Raw genomic sequence first — 20,670 nt, 5'->3', positions numbered from 1 at the left:
ACCCCGGCTCGCATCCCAGCTCCGCCACTTAGGAGGCTGTGGGATCTCCCCCTCCTGGCAGGGGGATGTCCCCGTAAGAGGGGATAAGCAAGGCCCTCCCTGGGAGGCCTGCGAGGACGACAGCAGGTATGGACAGAGTCGTGAAGCCCAGAGCCTTCGCTTTCCAGCTGTGTGGCCTGGGCACAACCTCTCAGCCTTTCTGACCCTGCTCTTGCCTGAAAAAATCGGAATAACAGGGCTTAAAACCAGCTCTGTTGTGAAGATGACGTGCGGCTGTGCACCAAGGGTTCAGCTCCCAGTTTGGCAGAGTCGGTGCTGTGGGAACAGGCGGCTACTCCTCTCCAGGGGGTGTCTGAGGTGGGCTGGGCCCCTCAGGTCCGCTTCCTTCTGTCAGGAATAACTTGTTTCCATGTCAGAAAAACATGAGCAGAGTGTCCCAGCTAAACAGCTTAACTAGACCCATTCATTATCAAGTTGAAAATGAAGGGAGATTGATGCTATTAACTTCCTATCCCATGGCTCTGAGATGATACGGCCCAAGAGTCAATAATTATAATAAAAGAAGAACGAGCCCACATTTGCTCAGCTCTCCTGGGGCTGCCTGTAAGCCATCCCAGCAGCAGTGGTATTAGAGCGCTAAGCTGCCAAGGCCGTCAAAGGAGAGGGAGAGGGAGAACCAGCCTAATTGGTGCGATCGGCTCCTGAGCCTGCTAAGAAAATAAAGGCCCGGTCCCCACGCTGCTTGCCAGCTGGGCTCAGCTGAGCCACCAGCTCACGCCTTTGATGGCTGCCCGGGCCCTGGGAGGTATGCTGACAAGCGTGCGCGGCCCAGCAGCGCAGCCTGTAACTTCCTCCCCTCTCTGCTCTGCCCAGATGATCAGCTGTCACTCCCTGCCCTTCCTCCTCCTCCTGCCGCTGGGTGCCTGCTTGCCTGTGCTTGACAGAGATGCGCCCGTGAACGCCATGGATGTCGTCGGAGGCGGAAGGAGCTGGGCCAACCTGGCAGGGGGACGGCACTTTCTGTGGGGCTCCCCTGGGTGGCAGAGAGCTCCACACCCAGGTGCCTGGCTCATCTTGGCCAAGGAGCTGCAGGCGGCGGGCAGAGCGCGTGCCAGCTTCAGGTTGAGGTTTGGGAGGCAGGACGATGGCAGTGAGGCCACTGGCTTCCTCCCGGGTGATGGTGAGAAGGCTAGTGGCCTGTTAGGGACCCTGGCTGAGGAGCTCCATGGCTACAGCAGGAAGAAAGGCGGCTTCAGCTTCCGCTTTGGCCGGGGGTGAAGGGGCCCAGGCGTCCTGGAAGGGGCTCCTCCTTGACAGACCCCCTCCCCCGCTGCCACCGTTTCCACTCCCATCTTCCCCTCAAGCCTCAAAGACCAAGATGCTGAAAACGTGTTGCTACTATAATGAACTATAATAGGAGTTCTAACAGCAGTAGGATTGGTTAAGTGGGTGCTTACTTTAATCTCGAACTTCGCTGAAGCAAAATCCCCGATGGTGTCAAAAAGGAGGTTAGGAGACGCAGCTCCCAGGCAGGCTGTTGTGCGCCATCCCCCTCCCCTGGGGGGCTGGTTCTGAGCAGTCCCCCTGCCCCAGGGGCATGGAGCCAAGGACTTGGGGGTGTGCATATGAACAGAGCTGACGGCGGGTGGACGGAGGGAGGACAGTGGGAAAATGCGAGTTTTGACAGTCATCATCGGGACACCCGGCGTGACAGCCAAAGTGCAACAGTAAGGGAGCACTTTCCACTGGGTACGGAGTGCGGCTCGGAAAGCTAAAAATGGAAAAAAGAAAACTTGCTCTCCATCCCGTTAACACAACACCCCTGCGGCAAGAAAACCTCGCTGCGGGGTTGAGAAGCAACGAGGAACCAGCTGCCCATCCCCTTCTGACAACCGCCCTCGCAGGTGGGAGGGCACCTGCCAAACCACGAGGCTCCTGGGAGATGAGCAAGGAAGGAGTACGTTTTTGCTACAGCAAGGCTGCACTTCCAAGGTTCAGAATATAAATGTGTTTGTTGTACCTTTTGAAATAAAAGTTATAGAAACTGCAAAACCATAATGGAAAGCTCGCCTGCCTCTTGCCTACAGGTCCTCTGTGCCCTAGGAACTTGGCTTTCCTGAGCTGCAAGTGCCTTAACTTTGGGGAGATGGAAATTGTGGCGCATGTACCCACACAGCTCTTCCAGAGCCCCTTAATTGGCGGTGGTTACCTTCCCACGGTCAAAGGTGTAGGGAAACACGAATGGGGTGTGTTTTCCTCTGCACTTCACTCTTCTCTGTTTTTCTCAAAGCAAGGAGCGTTCTGAAAACAACCTCTCCGCCCCAAGGGAAGCCAGTGTGCGGCCTGGAGTGGCTGCAGCCCTGGGGCGAGGCAGCGCATCCCTTTCAAACGCTGCTTTGGTGGGTCCTGCATCCCATCCCAAGTCGGATATGGCGGTCTGAGGCCGCTCACTCCCAGGCTGGCTTCCGCTGCTGAGATGAGAACCTATATTGATGTTGCTATGGCAACATCTCCCCTCCTTCTTTTGAGCTGCTGCTTGCCCCTGTTCACAATTGAATAATTTTCCATTGAGCTGTCACAATTAATTGGTAGATTTTTATTAGCCTTTTAGAACCACACTGGGTTGGGCCCAGCTTGGCACCTTGGAGCATTTCAGTGTTTTCCATTCTATTAGAGACTTACATTCCCCGGTAGCAGCTCTCAATCCTCGACAGCCAGAAAGTCACTTCATTAAGGGGTGACAGATCTGAGCCACAAAAGAGCCAGGCTGACTGGGGAACAGAACTGGGGTGGCAGGATGGGACAGGAACACAGGAATCAGAACGCTGCCTTCTCCTGGAGCTCCTCCCTGCTTCCCGTGCCCTGGGGCTCAGGGCCGATGTGACAGGGACCAGACAGTGACACCACGTCTGGGAGGCACATCACACTCCCTGGCCTCCGCCACGGTCAAAGTCGAGGACGGGCCGATCCCGGAATGCCTCCCTCCTGCCAGTCCAACAGACTGATGGGGATGGGGCTTTGCTGATGAAAGGGGCAAACGCTCAGCCCTCAAGCCATGGAGGGCAAATCCTAAGAAAACGAGCCCCAGTGCGTTCGTAGAGGGCAGCCCAGGGGCTAGATGCAGGAAGTAGGATCCCAGCTCCAGCTCCCACCCCAGAAAGGGCTCGTTTCCACTCTGTTAAGCATGGGGGGTGCCCAGCAACCTGGATCACCCCGTCCTCAGCTCATTTACACACACGCAGGAGCCAGAGAACACGCCTGCTCGAGGAAGGCCAGCTCAGACAGACAGACCAGAGGCCAGGGGCAGGGGGACTCCCTGCAGCAAGGCCCCCTGGCCGACGCTCTCGTTCCAATTTCTACTTGTAGAACAAAAGGAGCCGCCCCTGTAGTCACTGGATTGTGAGAACTTGAGTTACCAAGGCTGGGACACTCCCGCACGTGTTTACACACACTCTGGGGATAACACCAGCTGCCCTGAATTTAGGAGGATTGGATTAACCTCGAAGGAGGTATCCGAGATAAAGGGGGAGGGGGAGGGCCTTCAAAGCAGAGGATACCCTGTCATTAGGCTTTCATCATTAAACAAAAATCAACAACAAAGCTATCCTTTCCAGTTGCTTGTACACTGGAGCTCAATAACTCTGAAAATCAGAACAATCAAACCGCTAAGAGCATCGATCTGTTAAACCCACTCCTGCCACATTTGGCTCAATCTCCTCTTTAACCCTCCCCCTGCCCCCCGCAAGGTCTGGGGGCCTCTCGCCCACCCCAAACCCCGGCATTTCCTCGGTGGGGAGGATCACTCCCCAGATTAGTGGCGATGAGGCTCTGGGGAAAGCATTTATCTTAGAAGCAGAGAGATTAAACTCCCGGTGGGGTTGGCGGGTAGCGGGCGCTCTCCTCCAGCCCGGCACCCGGGCTCCCGGGCACCAGGAGCTGTTTGCATTTGTTCATCTTATCCAGTCAAGACACAAAAAAAGGCTTCGCCTTGGTGTGGAGGCCTCACAGTATTTAGCTATTAAAACAGACGAGGAATATCTGCTTATATTTTCCTATGTGTTTGAAATATTAATAAAAATCCCTAAGGAAAAAAGAGGTTTGTGGGGCAGCTGCTGTGGGAAACAAGGGGCCACCTGGCCTGACCTTGTGCTGGTGCCATCCTCCAAGCAGGGCGCTGGGTGACAGGCACAAGGGCAGGATGGACAAGGGACACTGTGGCTGGTCAGCGCTGACCCACCCGATGTCTTCTGTACCAAGACAACATTTAGACAGCAATGCCCAGAGCGCTCAACTTGGGAACGCCGTCTAGAAAATACCCTCGACACCCCAAAAGCCAGGCTTGCTGTAATTCCGACGTCTCTTCCGGGACGCTGTTGGTCATGCTGTGGCCGTCTACACGGTAGACGCACTAGTCTGGCCTGTCTAGGAGACAGAAGCCGGCCCGTGCCGTGTGATCTCGGGCAAGCTACTTCCCAGCTCTGAACCCAGCTTGCTCACCCATTAAATGAAGACAGAGACAGACCCTCCCTCGTTACAAGAACAGCGTGAGGGCTGCCCGTGGTAAAGCAAAGGACACTGTGAAGGGGCCAAAAGCACTCACGTGTGCGCGCCAACATGACGCCTTTCACAGAAACCTAACGCCACGCACATCCCCAACGCGCCCCGCTTCTAAGCGTAGCTTGGTGATGTTTCACCAGGTGACACGGCCCCTGGCCAGCAGCCCCCAGACCATCCTGCCCGGGCCTGCCGCTCCGCCCCGTCACTTGCCCGCCCAGCCCCCGCACCGGCCCGAGTGGACGGCCGCTTCCACGTCCCTGCTCTGCATCTGGCGGCGGCTGCTCTGAGCGGCGGACGTGGAGTGAGACGAGTGCCCACTCGCACGGCTCCCTGACCTCCCCCTGTGCAAACAAACCCCACGGACCCCCCTTTCCTCTGTTCTTGCCTGGGCTTTCCTGGGCTGTTTTCAGTTTGGGGGTCTTATTCCGTGGTGTCCATGCCAACAACAGCTGCCGGCCCTTTGGTGGGCTTGGCCCTTGGGTGCTTACTCCTGGGTTCTGGGTCTCGAGGGCAGGACTCGGAATCACCTGAAAACTACTGGGTGTGCACAGAGGAAGGTATGTTCCCCTGGGGCTAAATCCACAGTCCTCCTTAGTTCTCAAGGGCCTCTGTGACCTGAAAAAGGTTAAGAACCACTGTTCCAGAACGGCTACCCCAAGTACGGTGCTTGGGCTCAGGCGACTTTCACGGAAGCTGCTTCTTTTGGAGAAGTCTCCTAAGACCCTTGTTTCACACTGGTACGGCTGCCGAGATGACGAGTGCGGAAACGGGGCTGCATCCTGGCCTCATCACGTGTGAGCTACGACTGGGCAGGTAAGCTCACACTTACCTGGACTGGGAAAGGAGGATGACACGCCCCAAGAGGCTGCCGTGACGATCCCATGACGCGTCCATGAGCAAGCACAGAGGAAGCAGCCGTCCTCTTTCAGACTTGAAGCTGTCACTCGAGACAAGAGCTCGTTACCCGTGGAAAGGCCCCCGACTCGGAAGATCCGGTGTCAAGTGTTGGTTCAGTTTTTCCCTCTGAAAGGAGGGAAGAGATCTGGTCCCCGGGGCCAGCTGCAGCTACCCAACTGGAGCCTGCCCCGGGGGCGTCTGCCAGCCCCAGTCCCGGGCTGGGCTTTCCACCTCCACTGCCTGGCGTGCAGCATGGCTTGCTGCCGAGGTCTCTGGGAGAGCGGTTTCACTGAACCGTGCTCTCCAAAGCGCTTTGGTGAACAGGATCTGTACTCGCTGACAAACCCACTGGCTTAATAGGTATCATTACCAGAGGGTGCTACTTATGCCCCGACCTCCACTTCCCAGCTGTCAGCTGCCGTTCAAGGGAGACCAAGCTGGGGAAACGACAGTGGCCTGGCCACAGTTCCCTCGGGAGAGGTCACGGCACAGCCCAGGAGGTGTCTCCATCCCCTCTCAGGCCAGCACACCCCGCTCTTCCTTGTGCACACAAAGAAATCAGATGCCTGGGGTGCTGTGGGTATTGACGGGGCGGTGGGGGGGTGGGGGGGCTCAAATGTAAAGACAAAAAGCCCCGTGGGGAGGGATTAACCCTTCAGCCAGAGAGGGATCCAGGATGTGACCTCCTCCCACTCTGATGACACGCGGTGGCCTGACAGGTGGCGAAGCCCGGGCTGGTCTTCCTCTCCCACGCCCGTCAGACATGGCGAGGTGGCACAGCCCGCTCCCAGTGCGGCTGACGGGGGGGTGCAGGAAGGGCCCAGGATGAGGTGGGCTCGTGAAATGGCTGAGGACGAGGAGGATGCAGGATTCTGTTCACCAACACGGCGCCTTCGGCCCCTTCGGGAACGTGACTCCCTCCCTCCTCACACACGTGCCACGGCCTGAACAACGGGGAAGAATTAGAGACCAAAGCAAGCTGCCCAAGTTCTAATGTTGTAAACATTTATTTAAAAAATACTACGGAGGAGAGATGTGGATTTGAAAAACACAGAGTCATATGCAGGAAAAAAATGTATTGGACCAAACAACAACAAAAAAAGATGCCATAGGCATTCTAGAAGGGCAGATAGTGGAAAACTATTTACACATCATTTATAAAAGAGCCAATCTATAAAAGAGTGTAATACCAAAGTATAAATGCAAAATATAGTGGCACATGGTGTGAACACGAAGAGACCAGTACCTCGTGGAAACAGGCAGCCGAGGGGACTGCGTGGGCTGTTTTGCTCTGTCTGCAAGGCCACCGGCGGTGTTTGGGCCCCTCCCTCAGTCTGTGCACCACAGGAGTCTGGGGGGGCAGAGAGGTGATGAGCTGCGAAAACAGCATAAAACGATCCAGAGGAAAATACCTCTGCTGGAGAAATAAAGGACCAATCTCGTTGATTAGGGTAAAAATGGGGCCTGCGCGAGGCTGCGGGCACGAGAAGGGCTGGGGAGGTGGTTTCTCCAGGTTTCTCCAAGGGTTGCTTCTGAGCCCGGCTGGTGAGACTCAGGCAGATGCCCGCCCACCCCTGAATAGCTGCTCTAGGTCAAGGTCAAGGATGCTTGGGCTCCTGCCCCAGGAGCCCAGTCCTGGGCAGCCCGGGGCAGATGACATGGAGGCCTGCCCTTTGAGACACTTTCAGGGTTTCCTTTGTTTGTGACTTTCTTCATCTCTGATGACCCAAATGAAACACCAGGGCAAGTGCTGCTCGTGGTAAATCAAATACGCCAGGTGCCCGTTAGCGGTGCAGCCAATGCTGACCGGGCTTTGGAGCCCCATCTTTTCCTCCCGTCTGTGCACTGGCGCCCAGCGGCAGCCCCTTCCGTATCGGAGGCGGCTATGCCAAGGGCAGGATGTTGAAGCGCTTCGAGAACTCCAGGAAAGAGCCCTGCAAGAGCCCACTCTGTCTCAGGAGAACAACGGAGTGGAAGAGTGACAAATCAGGACCGAGCGCCTTTTCAGGGCACCTGGAAATTTGGAAGGGAGCTAACTCTGCAGCCACTGCAGACCTGCCCAGGCCCCGGGCCACCCAGCTGGCCACCCCCAGCCGCCTCTACAGTCCCCAGCTGCTGAACAGCGACCCTGCCACCCTTAAGACTCAGGCTTTCTATCCAGGCTTAGCAGTGCACATGCCGCCAGAGCAAGAGCTGGGCTCTGCGGACGCGGAGAGAACAGTGGCAAGGAACCTCTCCCACACCCTGGACCTCCTTCCCCAGCTTCCCACCTGGCCCGGGCCCCACGGGCTGCTTGGCTTTAGCCCCTGTTTCACCGCCAGATCAAGAGCTGTCCTTCACATGAGGAAACGGTGAGGGCACCAGCCCGTGGCAGGCAGCAGGGGAGAGCAGGGTGACCAGTGGGCAGCTCTTCCCAGGATGTAGTTCTGGAAACATGTCTTCAGCACAGCAGACACAAGAAAGATGAGTGCACAACCTCTCTGCACAGGGTGAGTGGAGGTGACAGGTCCCAAGGCCTTGGTGACACAGCTCCCCTGCCATTTTGGGGTACTCGTTCTTGGGGTGAAACGGAGGGGAAGGACGTCCTTGGGGAAGAAAACGAAGAGGAAGTGCTCATTCGCCTTCCCGCCCAGCCCCCGAGCTCAGCCTGGAAGCTGCACGCTGACCAACCGACCACAGTCCAGGGAGCAGGAACCCCACAGACAGAAGGCAGCCGGGGGTGCGGGGAGCCGGGCCTCGGAGAGGGGAGCATGGGACGACGGTGGGTGTACAACGCAGGTAGTAGGGCTGCACTCCACGGCGGCCCCCGGCTCTGCCCGGAGCAGGGCTCCCGGGCCAAGGTCCCCGCTCGCTGGTCCTCTGTCAGCCGCCGTCAAGGGCACGGGGAGCCCTCACACACTCTGGACGCCCAGCTTTTGCTACCTCTGCACGATGTCACTGATCTCTTTCACGGAGCTGAGGAGTTTGCTGAAGTCCTGGGTGGCCGCTGGGCCACTCCCTGCTGTCGCCGGGCAGATCTGAAGCTCCCGAAGACTGTTCTCCAGTTTGTTGATGGCCTCGCGAAAGGCGAATTTGTTCCTCATTTGCTGGATGGAGTCCACGTAGCTCACGCAGAACGTGTAGAGGTTCTTGCCGGCTTCGAGCACGGCGCTATGGCTGGCCATCTGCTCAGAGTTCCTGGAGACGGCCAGGCACAGGGCCTCGGTGCCGTCCAGTACCATGCCCTTGGTGATGGCGCCGCTGGCAATCCGCTCCGGAGGCTGGCGGGTTTTCCGAAGAGACACGCGGGTCGATATGAGAGGGATGAAGGCGGTGGAGGATGGCTGGTCCCCCGCCAGGGCAGAGGATGCTGTCGGCAGCGTGCAGGGAGCAGAGGCTGGGCTGGTTGGGGTCCCGGCTGGCTTGGTGGATGACTGTGGCTTTGGCACGGACGGGAGCACAGGCTTTTTGACACCGTCTCCCAGCTGGCTGGGTTTGGCAGCGTCACTGTTCACGGCATCCACAGCCAGAGCCGCAGGCTTCGCCTTCCCACTGGGGCCTACCTCCCCGGCTGCCTCCTGGCTCGGGCTCTGAGAGGACTTCCCCACCTTCCCAACAGAGGCGGGCGGCGGGGGCGGCGGGGCAGGCTTGAGTTTGGACAGCTTTCCCTTGTCCCTCCCTGGGGACTCGGAGGCGGGCTTGTGCCTCCTCACTCTGGACTCCTCGCCAGGGGCCTTGCTGGGTCCTCCAGAGGCACCTGGCCCGGCCCTGCTGGTGGGGGGCCCCGGCTCAGCAGGTGCCCCCAAGGCACTGCACTTTCCGGCGTCTTCCTTGTGGGGAAGGCTGGAGGAAGATGGAACCTGTCTACGGAGGAGTTTCGGAGTCAGGGTGGGAGGGCTGGAGCCCGGGCTGGACTCGGCCGTGTCTCTGAAAACCTCGTCAGCTTCTTCCTCGGTCTTCTTCGCCAGCCGGGGTGGCGGGGTGACGGTGCCTCTGGTCACCTGGTCGGACCTGTTCTCACTGGCCCGCTTCCGCGGCAGAGCTGGCTTCTCACTTTTGTGGCCCCCAAATGTGGACGAGTCAAACTGTCTTCCCGTGGACTGCAGGTCCCGAGGCAGCGTGACCGACCGCCACTCTGTGTCCTTGGCCCCGTGGGGCACGCAGGAGGCAGAGCAGGACCTCAGGAAGCGCTTGCTGGAGCTGCCGCCGCTCTCCTCCTCGCTGGCTGCTAACCGGCTGCTGGTCAGGGTGCTGGACTTCTTCCACAGGTGGGGAGACCGGAAGCCGGCGCCCCCGGACTCCCGGAAGGCTCCGTTGGGCACGCCGGCCCCGCTGCTGGGCTTTGGGGACTTGGCTGGCTCGGCCGCATCCGAGGGTGCGAGCGCGAGCGCCCCGTTGCTGACTTCCCGGCCCTCGTCCTCGACGGCCCCTCTGCGCTCGGGCTGGCCGTCCATCTCCCGGAAGGAGCTGCTGCGTTTGGGAGGGGTCGGGGCGGTCTTCTTCTTCTTCTTGATCAAGGCGCTGAACAAGTTGGTCTTCTTGTCTTTGGGGAGCAGGCGCTCGTCTTCGTTGAGGCCGCCGTCCTGAGGGCCGCGCTCTTTTCGAGGCAGCAACGGAGACACGGCCGGCTCGTGGTCCGGAGGATCTGAAACACACCGGGGAGAGTTGAACGGCTCCAGGCCAGAGGCTGCGGAGCGAGCGGGGAACCTTGCGGGCCGGCCGGCCGGCCCGTTCCTACAGAGCAGCGGGCTGGGCACTGGCTCTGACGGGCTCTCACCCGGGCCAGCGGCTTCTCTGTGCTCACCCTCACTTTCTCATCTGTAAAGTGGGGGACCGTGAGGCCTACCCAGACACTGTCCTGAGAAAGTAACGCTGCAATGAACGTGGAGCCTTCACCACAGCTCTTGGCACGAGATTTCTAACTGCAGCCCCCGTGGTGAGCAGTGCTGTTAGGAAAAGCTCAGGTCCCTCTCCTTGAAGACGGCAGACCAAAAAGCTGGGACACTCCCCGTCCCTCCCCCGAGCTCTGCACCCGCGTCCTTTAAAGAAGCAGAGTCCCCTCAACCCCACTGTCTGGTGAGTAAAAGGCAGGACCAGGCCGAGCGCAGGGGCAGAACCTGTGCCTCTCAGACCCGTCTGCCGGCTGAGGCTCCCGCGAGGTCAGATCAGGAGGGACGGGCCACCTCCCACAGGGCGCGGGGACAAGGGGCTATTACGCTTGGGAAACAAGAAGGGTGACCTTTAAAAATTTTTAAATGGACATTCTTTAAATGTGAATAACAGCTCCTAAGAAATCTTTCTGGTGTTGCCAAGCTCCCCGTGAGTGAATGACAGAACTCTCTCAGAGGGCAGCTGCTAGCGCCTGCTGCCAGCATCCTGTAACTCGAAGCAGAGGGCCAAGGGGCATCTGTCAGCATACCAGGCAGCACACAGGACCTGTGAATCAGGGAAAGCTGAGGAGCGCCCCGAACCTTCCCCCAGCGGAAGGGGGCGAAGACAGCGAAGTTCTAATGAATCACCCACAGCCCACCTCCGTGCTCAACAGCTAATCGACACTCCGGGTGCACCGAGATATCACACATCAAAATGCTCCTCAGATGAATGAATACTGACGCGCAAAAATGAACACGGCTGCTTACAACCGGGCTTTTAATAAGCCGCTAGTTTTCACAGTAGCCTCTCCTCCCCTCCGCTACCTGAAACCATGACGAGCAGAGGATGAAGGGGGTGGTCAGGTAAACGGGAAAAGATGTGAAAGAGAATGGATGTGTGCATGTGTACAGTTGAATCACAGCTGAGGCTGCTGCAGCGCTGTCCCTCAACTGGGCTTCAATAAAACTTCACGGGAAAAAAAAAGAGAAAAAAGAAGGACCAAAGGAGCAGATTCGGGACAGCTGATGTGCTATCATGCTATCAGAGTGGGGGCGCAAGATGGTCCCGGGGTGTGCAAAGCAAGCACTACAGTTTGGCTGTTCCTCTTTCTTTTCCTATGGACACATGGGTGGCTTATGGAAGTTCCTGGACCAGGGACTAAATCCAAGCCACAGCTGCCACCTATGCCTCAGCTATGGCAACACTGGATCCTTTGACCCACTGTGCCAGGCTAGGGATCGAACCTGCACCTCTGTAGCAGCCTGAGCCACTGCAGTTGGATTCTTAACCCACTGCACCACAGCAGGAACTCAAGGAATTTTTTGGCTTTGCCTGTGGCATGTGGAAGTTCCTGGGCCAAGGATCGAACCTGCACCACAGCAGCAACCTGAGCCGCTGCAGCCATGACAAAGTTAGATCCTTCACCTGCTGTGCCACAGGACAATTCCCTCAGCTTTACAACATTAGCAGAGGTACAGGATGAAAACGCTGGGCATCATGGGGGTCTACAGACTCTGCTGTGGCTAAACGCCCCACAGCTCTGGCTCTGCCCTGTCCCTTCCCCTTCACCCAGGGTGTGGTCCGTCAGAGCAGCCCCAAGGAGCTGCTACCTATCCAGGCGCCTGGTCCACCTCAGGCGTGTCCATTCACTTGGCCTGCACGGGAACCCAGACCTCCCTATTTCCTTTCCTGTTGGGGCGGGGGGCATGCTGAGTCGGCGCAGCCTAACTCAGCGTCACGCCTGGCGCAAAGGAAGCACCGGACCCATGCTTGCGAATGCTGTTCCTGGTAACATCCTAGGATCCTCCCGAACGGCTCCCACGCTCTCGCCGTGGGTCTAGGGAGCAGCCCCAGAAGGAGCCTCCTCTCAGAGATGAGACGACACCAGCTCTGCCACAGGTGTCTCCTGGCTCTGTCAGTTCCAGGGAGCTTCTTGTTTTGCTGCTTTCGCAACAAGCTGCTCTTTGTTTGGTTCGGTATTTATTATTGTTGCATCTGCTCTGAAAGAGCAACCACCAATGCTGTGACTAACACATGAAAGGGTGTGTTCGTTCTTAGTACGTTTCATAAGCACCTCTGCCTATGTGACTAGACTAACAGCCAAAGCCAGTGGCTCCTGAATGATTTGCAGAGGGAGCGCTTTACTGTGGGAAAAGAAGGATCTTCCTCTTTTTGAAGCTGGGCCACTAATGTGGGGTCCACTTGCCCTTCTGTGCAGGTTCCGCTCCCTGATTCCCATCTGCCTGCACTGGCACCCGGCTCCGGGGCCAGCTGCCCTGGGCTCTGGCGGGGGTGGGGACATACCCGTCTCTCCCGGGCCCTTGGAGTGGGGCGTCTCGGGCACGTCTGGGGCGTCTTTGTGTTCGGCGGCTCTCCTGGCGGTCCTGGTCTTGGTGGGCAGTTCCGGGGCCTGCAGCAGAGGGCTCGCGGCCCCTCGCATGCCCTTCTTCCCCAGCTCCTTTTCCACTTCTAAGAACCACCGAAAAATCAATAACAAAACCAGTAGTCATCAGTATTGATGTCCTTTTGGTATGCTGGTTTTCCTTTTCTTTTTAAGACAGCAGTAGTCATCTATACACAGTTACAGAGAAGAGACACACATCCTGAAAAAGCAGCACCGGAGCAGACTTCAGAGTCCTGGCTGCCAAAGACAGAGGGCCACACTCAGCACCTTGACCGCTGGCCCGTGCTCTCGACCAGGAGGGACTGAAGGACCGGGTTGGAGTCCCACCTGGCCCTCCCTCCCACCCCACCCTCTCCCCCCACTGCAGGCACCCCAAGGACGGGCACATTACCATCTGATATGCTGGATTCCTGGAACATTGTTTCAAAGGCTTGGTGGATTTCCGCAAAGGACGGCCGGTCAGAGGGATTCCACTGCCAACCTAGACAGATGAGACCCAAGCCGGACCGCCCGTGAGGCTTTGCGAACGAGAGGAAGACTAGCAATCCTCAAGGCAAAGTCGAGAAACTGGAGAAGCGTTCCGGTCCCGCCGGCCCTCTTGTGCTGTGACAAGTTAAAGTGATGACTGCCACTGAGTCCTATTACAGACTCCGGGAATCTGAGACGACGTTAGGTACGGGCGGGAATGCGGATTATAACACAGGACAGCAACAAGTACCTTTACAAAGATGTTTTTCCCAACCCGCCTCTAGCAAGTGCGGAGAATCACTAAACCAAATAGCTTGCTTCCTGTCCTAACCTTTCCTCGTGGTCACCAAAGTCTGAATTCCTCATCAGTAAAGATATGCTCCTTAAAACAAGACGAAAAGGAGATTAAGGACCGACGCGGCCCAGTGTAGGCGAGGCTGTAGCGTCCCCCTCACAGACTTTTGTTGGGAGTATAAACTAATATAACCTTTTTTACAAAACAATTTGGTAACACCTATCAACATTTTAAAATGCACAGAGCCCCCTGAACTACAGGTTCAACTTCTGCAAGTACACCAGAATGCGCAGAGGCATACATATCTACAAGGGAACTGGTTCCTGCCTTGTCTATAAGAGCAAAAAGCAAACAAATGTATACAGCAAACACATGTCCATCAAGGGAGGTTGGGATGAATGAATAACTGCGCAACAGGTGCTGGGCAGCTACGTGAAGATAAGAGTGGGTGAAGGAAAAGGGAAGAGCACAGGAGACCATGGGCGTGGAAAGAGATGCCCGCTACATTGCCAAGTGCAAAAAGGCTGAAGAAGTGAGTTTTTATCATACACACACACATATATGTACACATGAATACATCAAAAGCTGAGTGCACAGGAGTCCCCATTGTGGCTCCGTGGAAATGAACCTGACTGGTATTCATGAGGATATGGGTTCAATCCCTGACCCCGCTCAGTGGGTTAAGGATCTGGCATTGCCATGAGCTGTGGTGTACGTCGCAGACACGGCTAGGATCCCACGTTGCTGTGGCTGTGGTGTAGGCCGGAAGCTACAGCTCAGATTCAACCCCCCAGCTTGGGAACCTCCATGTGCCAGAGGTGTGGCCCTAAAAAGACCAAAAAAAAAGTTGAAGGAATGAATTTTTATATATACATACACACATATACATACATATTAATAAATTAAAAACTGAGTGGACAGGAGTTCACATTGTGGCTCAGTGGAAATGAACCCGACTGGTATCCATGAGGATATGGGTTCAATCCCTGACCCCGCTCAGTGGGTTAAGGAGCCGGCACTGCTGTGAGCTGTGGTATAGGTTGTAGATGCAGCTCGGATCTGGCATTGCTGTGGCTGAGGTGTAGGCTGGCAGCTGTAGCTCTGACTTGACCCCTAACCTGGGAACTTCCATATGCCTCACTTGAGGCTCTAAAATAAATTAAACCACCACCAAAACCGAGTGGATGAAAATCACCTGGAATATTTACCTACTATACCAGAAATTTATATTTATTAATAAGAAACCCAGGTTTGGTATCCATCCATGTCACTTTTGCATTAAGAACAAACAAAAGACCCTCACATATAAATACTATGTAAAACTAAAGGTGCCACAGACACACTGGAAAAGGTACAATGCTATGCACCACACTGTTACAAGAGTTGTTTCTGAAGGAGGGAAGGAGGAGAGGAAGCAAGTGAGCGCTTTGGCCTCGCCCTGCCCCGGGTCTCCTCAACGCCCCCCAACCTGGGGAAGTCCCACGCTTCCCTTCCCAAAGGGAGGCTCACATGCTCGCATGAGTTCGTAGACCTTCTCCGGGCAGCCTTCCGGGCGCTCCATGCGGTAGTCTTTCTCTAGCAGCTCATACACCTGGGACAGGTCAATTCCTGGGTAAGGTGACATGCCGTAGGTGGCAATTTCCCAAAGCAAGACTCCAAACGCTAAAAGACAAAGAGCAAGAGCAAGACAGCTCAAGATGTGGGAGCTTTAACCACCGTGCACTGAAAAGCAGGTAACCGCGCCGCAGACATCAGAAGCCACGCCCTCAGAAGCAGGCCAGGCACGGACACTTCACAAGGCTCTACCTCTGCAGCAGCCCCGGACAGAAGGAGGCGTTCCCTTTATTCAGCCCCACCGACTAAAACACGCGGAAGGCGAAGGGGATGCGGTGGAGCCCCGCTCCAGGGTCTTTGAGGAAGCCTGACTGTCTTGTTGGGAGCTGTGGTGGAATTAAGAGGCCACTTCTACTCAGAGCTCTGAGACCAGCTGGCCACGTGCCCATGACCGGGCACCTCTCCTTTCTGGGTGCAGGAGATTATCGCTAAGGCCCCTTCCAACTTCAACCATTTTGTTAAAATCTTACGGAATCTTTGAAATTCCAGGTCCTGTTAGGAACCAGGACTTGGTGGAGAAAGGGGTGACTCAGGTCTGGGGCAGAGAGGGAACCTGGAACATTTTATCATTCCAAATGGCACAGATACTACCAAAGGCTAGAGGGTTCTGGAGTTCCCTGGCGGCTCAGCAGGTTAAGGATTCAGCAGTTGCTACTGCTGGGGTGCAGACTGCTGCTATGGTGTGGGCCTGCATGCCTTGGGTGAGGCTAAAAAAAGACTTAGAGGGTTCTGATAAAAGGACCAGGAACAATTTGAATTTCCCGTTGGCCAAAGATGAGACAATCTGAATATCAATAAGAAAAATAACTACAGTGGATTAATCAGTAACAGAGTCAAATATATTTAAATCCAAGAGCTTATAATAAAAATCACAAAAGATGGAGTTCCTGTTGTGGCTCAGCAGTAATGCACTCAACTAGTATCCATGAGGATGCAGGTTTGATCCCTGACCGGGCTCAGTGGGTTAAGGATCTGGCATTGCTGTGAGCTGTGGTGTAGGTCGCAGATGCGGCTTGGATTCCATGTGGCGGTGGCTGTGGTGTAGGCTGGCAGCTGTAGCTCTCATTCAACTCCTAGCCTGGGAACTTCCATGTGCCGCGGGTTCAGCCCTAAAGAGAGGGAAGAAAAAAAGAAAAAAAAAATCACAAGAGAAAAACAAAATCCCAACTGGTCACCACCGGGGGTATTAAGAAACCAACTTGCTACGGTGGGAACTCGGAAACAATGGCAAGGAAGCAAACATGTACCCATCTGTCCTTTCTGAATTGTACCTACCAAAAGCAAAGAGCAGGCAAGAGGAAGTTTCTTTTTACAGAAGTACTGAGCCAATAAATAAGGAATGACAGAATTAGAGAATTATTATTTGGCAACGAGAGGAAGTCAAGAATGTTGATGAAAAGGTACACCGCTTCCTGTGACGCGCTCTTACTAAAAGACAAAAAAGCCAGAGCCGAATGGGGTCAGGCTGTCAGAGTCAACTACCTATTTCCCAGGGACACGATAACAAGTCACACCACAGCGGGACAGTGAGCAGGATCCAGAACGTGGGAAGCCTGAAAGGACCAATGATGGGACTTCCTCAACAGGTACATTGCAAGGGACATAAAGAGATAAAGGAGGGCTTCACAGATGAGGAGAGGTAAGGGACACTGTCAACAAATCAGCACCGTGTGATTCAAACTCCTGTCCCAACTCAGACAGACTGACGAGAAAAGAAAAAAGGACGACTTATGATTTAATTGGAAAGTAACTGATAATATTCACAAATGAACCTAAATTTGTGGCTATGCAAATAATAATTAAAAAAAAAGCCATCTTTAAGAGACTTAAGTGAAATATTTGCAGCCAAGATAATTACGCTGTCTGGGATCTGCTTTGAGGTAACAGGGGCTGGAGAAGGGAGTAGGCATGGGCAGAGGACGCCAGGGCACCACGAGGCGAGGAGGCACGTGGGGCACAGTATGCAAATCTCCTTCTGCGTATGCTTATAATCTGCATAATGTAAAAAAGTTCTTTAAAAAAAAAGTAAAAACAAAATGCTGTCACATGAGGCTTCAGAGGGGAGTGTAGTCTATTTAAAGCCCAAACCAGACTACACAGCATTCCCACCACAGAGGAAGAGTCTGGGTGCCGGCAGGGTTGGCCAGCTGCCTCCACAAACCGAGGCAGCAGACGAAGAATGAAGACATAAACTTGGTACGTGGGAAAAAAATTAATCTGAATATTTTTTTGAGAAAAAGCTAACTTCTACTTCACTTTTCAGAGAAAACGGGGGAGAAAAGATTTTAAAATGAAAAAGAAGTAAGAAAGAGAAATAATGAAAAAGAAATAAAAGTGCAAGAAGTGAAGAAGGAAGAGGACTTCCCGCTATGGTGCAGTGGAAACGAATCCCACTAGGAACCATGAGGTTATGGGTTCGATCCCTGGCCTTGCTCAGTGGGTTAAGGATCCGGCATTGCTGTGGCTGTGGTGTAGGCCGGCAGCTACAGCTCTGATTCCACCCCTAATCTGGGAACCTCCACATGCTGTGGATGCAGCCCTAAAAAAAAAGCAAAAAAAAAAAAAGTAAAAGCGAGAAGAGAGAGAAAAACAGGGAAACAGCCCCACCCTAGACGGGCGAGGCTGAAGGAGCAGCAGCCCTTACCCCAGACGTCCGACTTGATGGAGAACTTGTTGTAGGCCAGGCTTTCAGGCGCAGTCCACTTGATGGGGAACTTGGCCCCAGCGTGGGCCGTGTAGGTGTCCCCCGTCATTAACCTGCTCAGGCCGAAATCAGCCACCTTCACCAAGTGGTTCTCCCCTACCAGGCAGTTCCGGGCAGCAAGATCTCTGGGAAAGGAGAAAGGGCATCCGTGAGCATTCCCAGGTAGCCTTCCAGCTTCACAGTCCATCACCGAGGGGTTTCCAAAGGTGCGATACGGGCAGTGGGAAAGCGGAGCCCCGTCCCCTGCGGAGCAGTGCCCGCCGCCGCGGCAGGTGGGGGGGGGGGGCGGTGCTGGGAGCAGGCTCCCCGGCCACGTGACCCGGCAAGTTAATCACGCAGGGACTCAGGTATCTCAGCCACACAATGAAGATGACAGGACCAGCGCTTACTTCTTAGGGTTGGTGTGAGTGGTAATGAGTTAACAGGTAAAGTGCTTCTACTGACGCCTCGAGAGCAGTGTCACCAAAGCATCTGCTCGGTCCTGACTGCTCCACGCCAGGCTCGGGGAACACACACAAGGCCGGTCCTCTACCTCAAGAAACTTACAGAGTCTCCGTTTGTCCTGGCTAGACTTGACAGGATAAACTTCTAAAAAGCCCATAATATTCTTTACCCAAACTGTATCTTGTACTTTCCTATTTCTTCCTGATGCTTCGCCAAATGTATCCTATAAATTCTGTCTGATCAGTTGCCTCTCGCCTCCTGATTCTCCCAGGGAGGGAGGAGTCTCATCTTTGGTTCATGGACGTTAACCATGAAATCGCAAGGCAAACCGGAATGAGGAATGAGAAGAGGCACCAGCTTCCAGGGATGGCTGTGCAAGATGACCTGATCATCAGCCATCAGAGAGGAGTGAAATATTACAGGCGTAGTGCCTAATAGGATTTGGGTAAAGCATTTAAAGTCTGCTTGAATGAAAAGAGAATGAACTTAGCCGTGCGAGGCAAACCAGGAGTCAAGAAATCTCAATTTGCAGCCTCAGAGGGCTCACTTCCGTGAGTGACAGGAGCATCTGAAGCAGGCTCTCGTGGAGCAGAGAAAATCTGTCTGACGAGGAACCGCCAGCATTTCACACGCACTCCTCTCACTCCTCACTCTGAAGTCTCATGTACGGGTTTCATCCTTGAGTTCCTGGGTAGGAAAGGTCTCCACGGTGGTGTGGGGAGCAGCTTGTACAACAGACTCCGGGCGAAGCCCGTCAGGCTCTGAGCTGCACAGGCTGTCACTCTGCTGGGAAGCCGTTCCCACCCGCCAAGAATGCGAAGACCAAGATAATTGCAGCACTCCTGAAGGTCAAGGCACTCCAGGCTTTACGACAGCAAAGACGCTTAATCCAGAACCACACACACACCACGGTGGAAACATCCCTGAACCAGAGGACAGCACGTTAAGTGGCGAGTGAAATGATGGTAAGAGAGGGAGGGAAAACACACCCAACAGAGAAACAGGGCCCACGCCTGGCTGTCCCTGAGAGCTGCGTGAGCAGCGCCAGGGGCTCGCGGGAGGGGTCGTTACTGCGGACGCGTGCTCCTGCAGGGGAGCTGTGGCTGTCACCGGGGCCACCGTGACGAACGCCGCTCAACATTCCTTAGTCCAAAACGGTTCCCAAGTGACATACTTGTCCGCCTGGGGACTAACTGCTCTGCGGTCCGGGGCCCAGCCTGGCTGGGCCAAGCGGAAGGTCGCCCGGGCCCCACGCTGGCCCCGACTCTGGGGAGGGCGGCCCCGCCAGGCGCCTACCTGTGGATGAAGTTCTTCTTCTCCAGGTATTCCATGGCTGACGAGATCTGAGTGGCCATGTACAGCAGCACCACAGCATTCACCTCCTGCCGGTTACACTCTCGCAGGTAATCCAGCAGGTTCCCATAGGTCATGAACTCCGTGATTATATAGAACGGGGGCTCCCTGGTGCAGACCCCTGCCAACGAGACCGAAGGCTTCAGTCCGCTGCTCTGCTCCCAACCGAGCAAGAGCCGGAAAGGACAAGCACCGAGGAACAAGGTGTACGAGGTCCTGAGACGGCCCCACGCACTTGAGGGCTGAGCCGGCGGTCCTGTGGGAGGGTGTGGCCGTGCTGCTTCTTCCTCACAAGCCCATGAGCTTCGACAGGAAGAGGCTGCCACGGAGTCCACAGCACGGGCCAGGCCGCATCATACACACTAAATCCCCCTTAGCTCACCCCTCGGTGGTTAAGTCTAACACCAAATCACTTCAGGGTCCGAACTCTTGACATTTTTAAGTTTCAGAAGCCAATTTGAGATTTGCACTTGACTGCTCTGGGGTATCAATTTAAAGTAATAATATTCTCTCTCCTGTGTGCACGTGCACACACACCCCCCCATGCCTCACAGGTCTCTTTTGTCCCCCCTCCCCTTTGTAGGGCTGCACCTGCCACATATGGAAGTTTCTGGGCAAGGGGTTGAGTCGGAGCTGCAGCTGCTGGCCTATGGCACAGCTTGCAGCAACACTGGATCCTTAACCCATTGAGCAAGGCCAGGGATCGAACCCGCATCCTCACGGACACTATGTCAGGTTCTGGACCCGCTGAGCCACAGTGGGGACTCCCAGGTTTCCTTTTACCCAAGGGCTGATGTACGAATCGGCAACCTCAGTGCAGGGAGCCTCTCGCGTCTCCTCTAACAGCACCTGCATCGCCCCAGAGGCTTTAGTCAAAAGGTCCTCTCTTTGGAGCTCCACACACTCACCAAGCAACTGCACTAAGTTGGGGTGCTTGATCTCCTTCATGACTGCAGCTTCTTTCAAGAACTCTTCTACCTCCATGGTATCCTCCTGCAGAAACATTTTTTAAAAAGGATGACATTACTTCAGCAAGGCAAGTGTTTAAGTGGGAATGTGACTTGAGTGGTTAACACACACTGG

At 55.2% G+C, this 20,670-nt stretch overlaps 2 protein-coding genes across 4 annotated transcripts in view; one reads left to right on the top strand and one right to left on the bottom strand.

Moving 5' to 3' along the window:
• The first annotated feature begins 784 nt into the window (after positions 1 to 784).
• Positions 785 to 1,371, top strand: QRFP (pyroglutamylated RFamide peptide). Its single transcript, XM_047769636.1, has one exon. The coding sequence runs from the start codon at positions 808 to 810 to the stop codon at positions 1,276 to 1,278; it is 471 nt and encodes a 156-aa protein (XP_047625592.1). The 5' UTR covers positions 785 to 807; the 3' UTR covers positions 1,279 to 1,371.
• A 5,074-nt stretch (positions 1,372 to 6,445) lies between these two features.
• ABL1 (ABL proto-oncogene 1, non-receptor tyrosine kinase) overlaps positions 6,446 to 20,670 on the bottom strand; it is a 149,076-nt gene continuing 134,851 nt past the window's right edge. For 2 of the 3 annotated variants that reach the window (XM_047768708.1, XM_047768709.1), the window contains 7 exons: positions 20,496 to 20,580; positions 19,531 to 19,708; positions 17,731 to 17,915; positions 14,982 to 15,134; positions 13,101 to 13,190; positions 12,610 to 12,774; positions 6,446 to 10,078 (listed from right to left, as the gene is read on the bottom strand). In XM_047768708.1, coding sequence (XP_047624664.1) covers positions 8,373 to 10,078; positions 12,610 to 12,774; positions 13,101 to 13,190; positions 14,982 to 15,134; positions 17,731 to 17,915; positions 19,531 to 19,708; positions 20,496 to 20,580 — 2,562 coding nt within the window. In that variant the 3' untranslated portion in view covers positions 6,446 to 8,372. The other variant, XM_047768710.1, reaches the window with a different exon arrangement.

This window comes from Phacochoerus africanus, chromosome 2 (genome assembly GCF_016906955.1).
Source record: "Phacochoerus africanus isolate WHEZ1 chromosome 2, ROS_Pafr_v1, whole genome shotgun sequence".
Classification (NCBI taxonomy): Eukaryota; Metazoa; Chordata; class Mammalia; order Artiodactyla; family Suidae; genus Phacochoerus; species Phacochoerus africanus.
Note: the sequence above shows the minus strand (reverse complement) of the source record. Positions and strands in the feature narration are given on the sequence as shown.

Coding starts and splice junctions, on each gene's coding strand:
- QRFP (XM_047769636.1), top strand. CDS start 808: ATGCTGACAAGCGTGCGCGGCCCAGCAGCGCAGCCTGTAACTTCCTCC.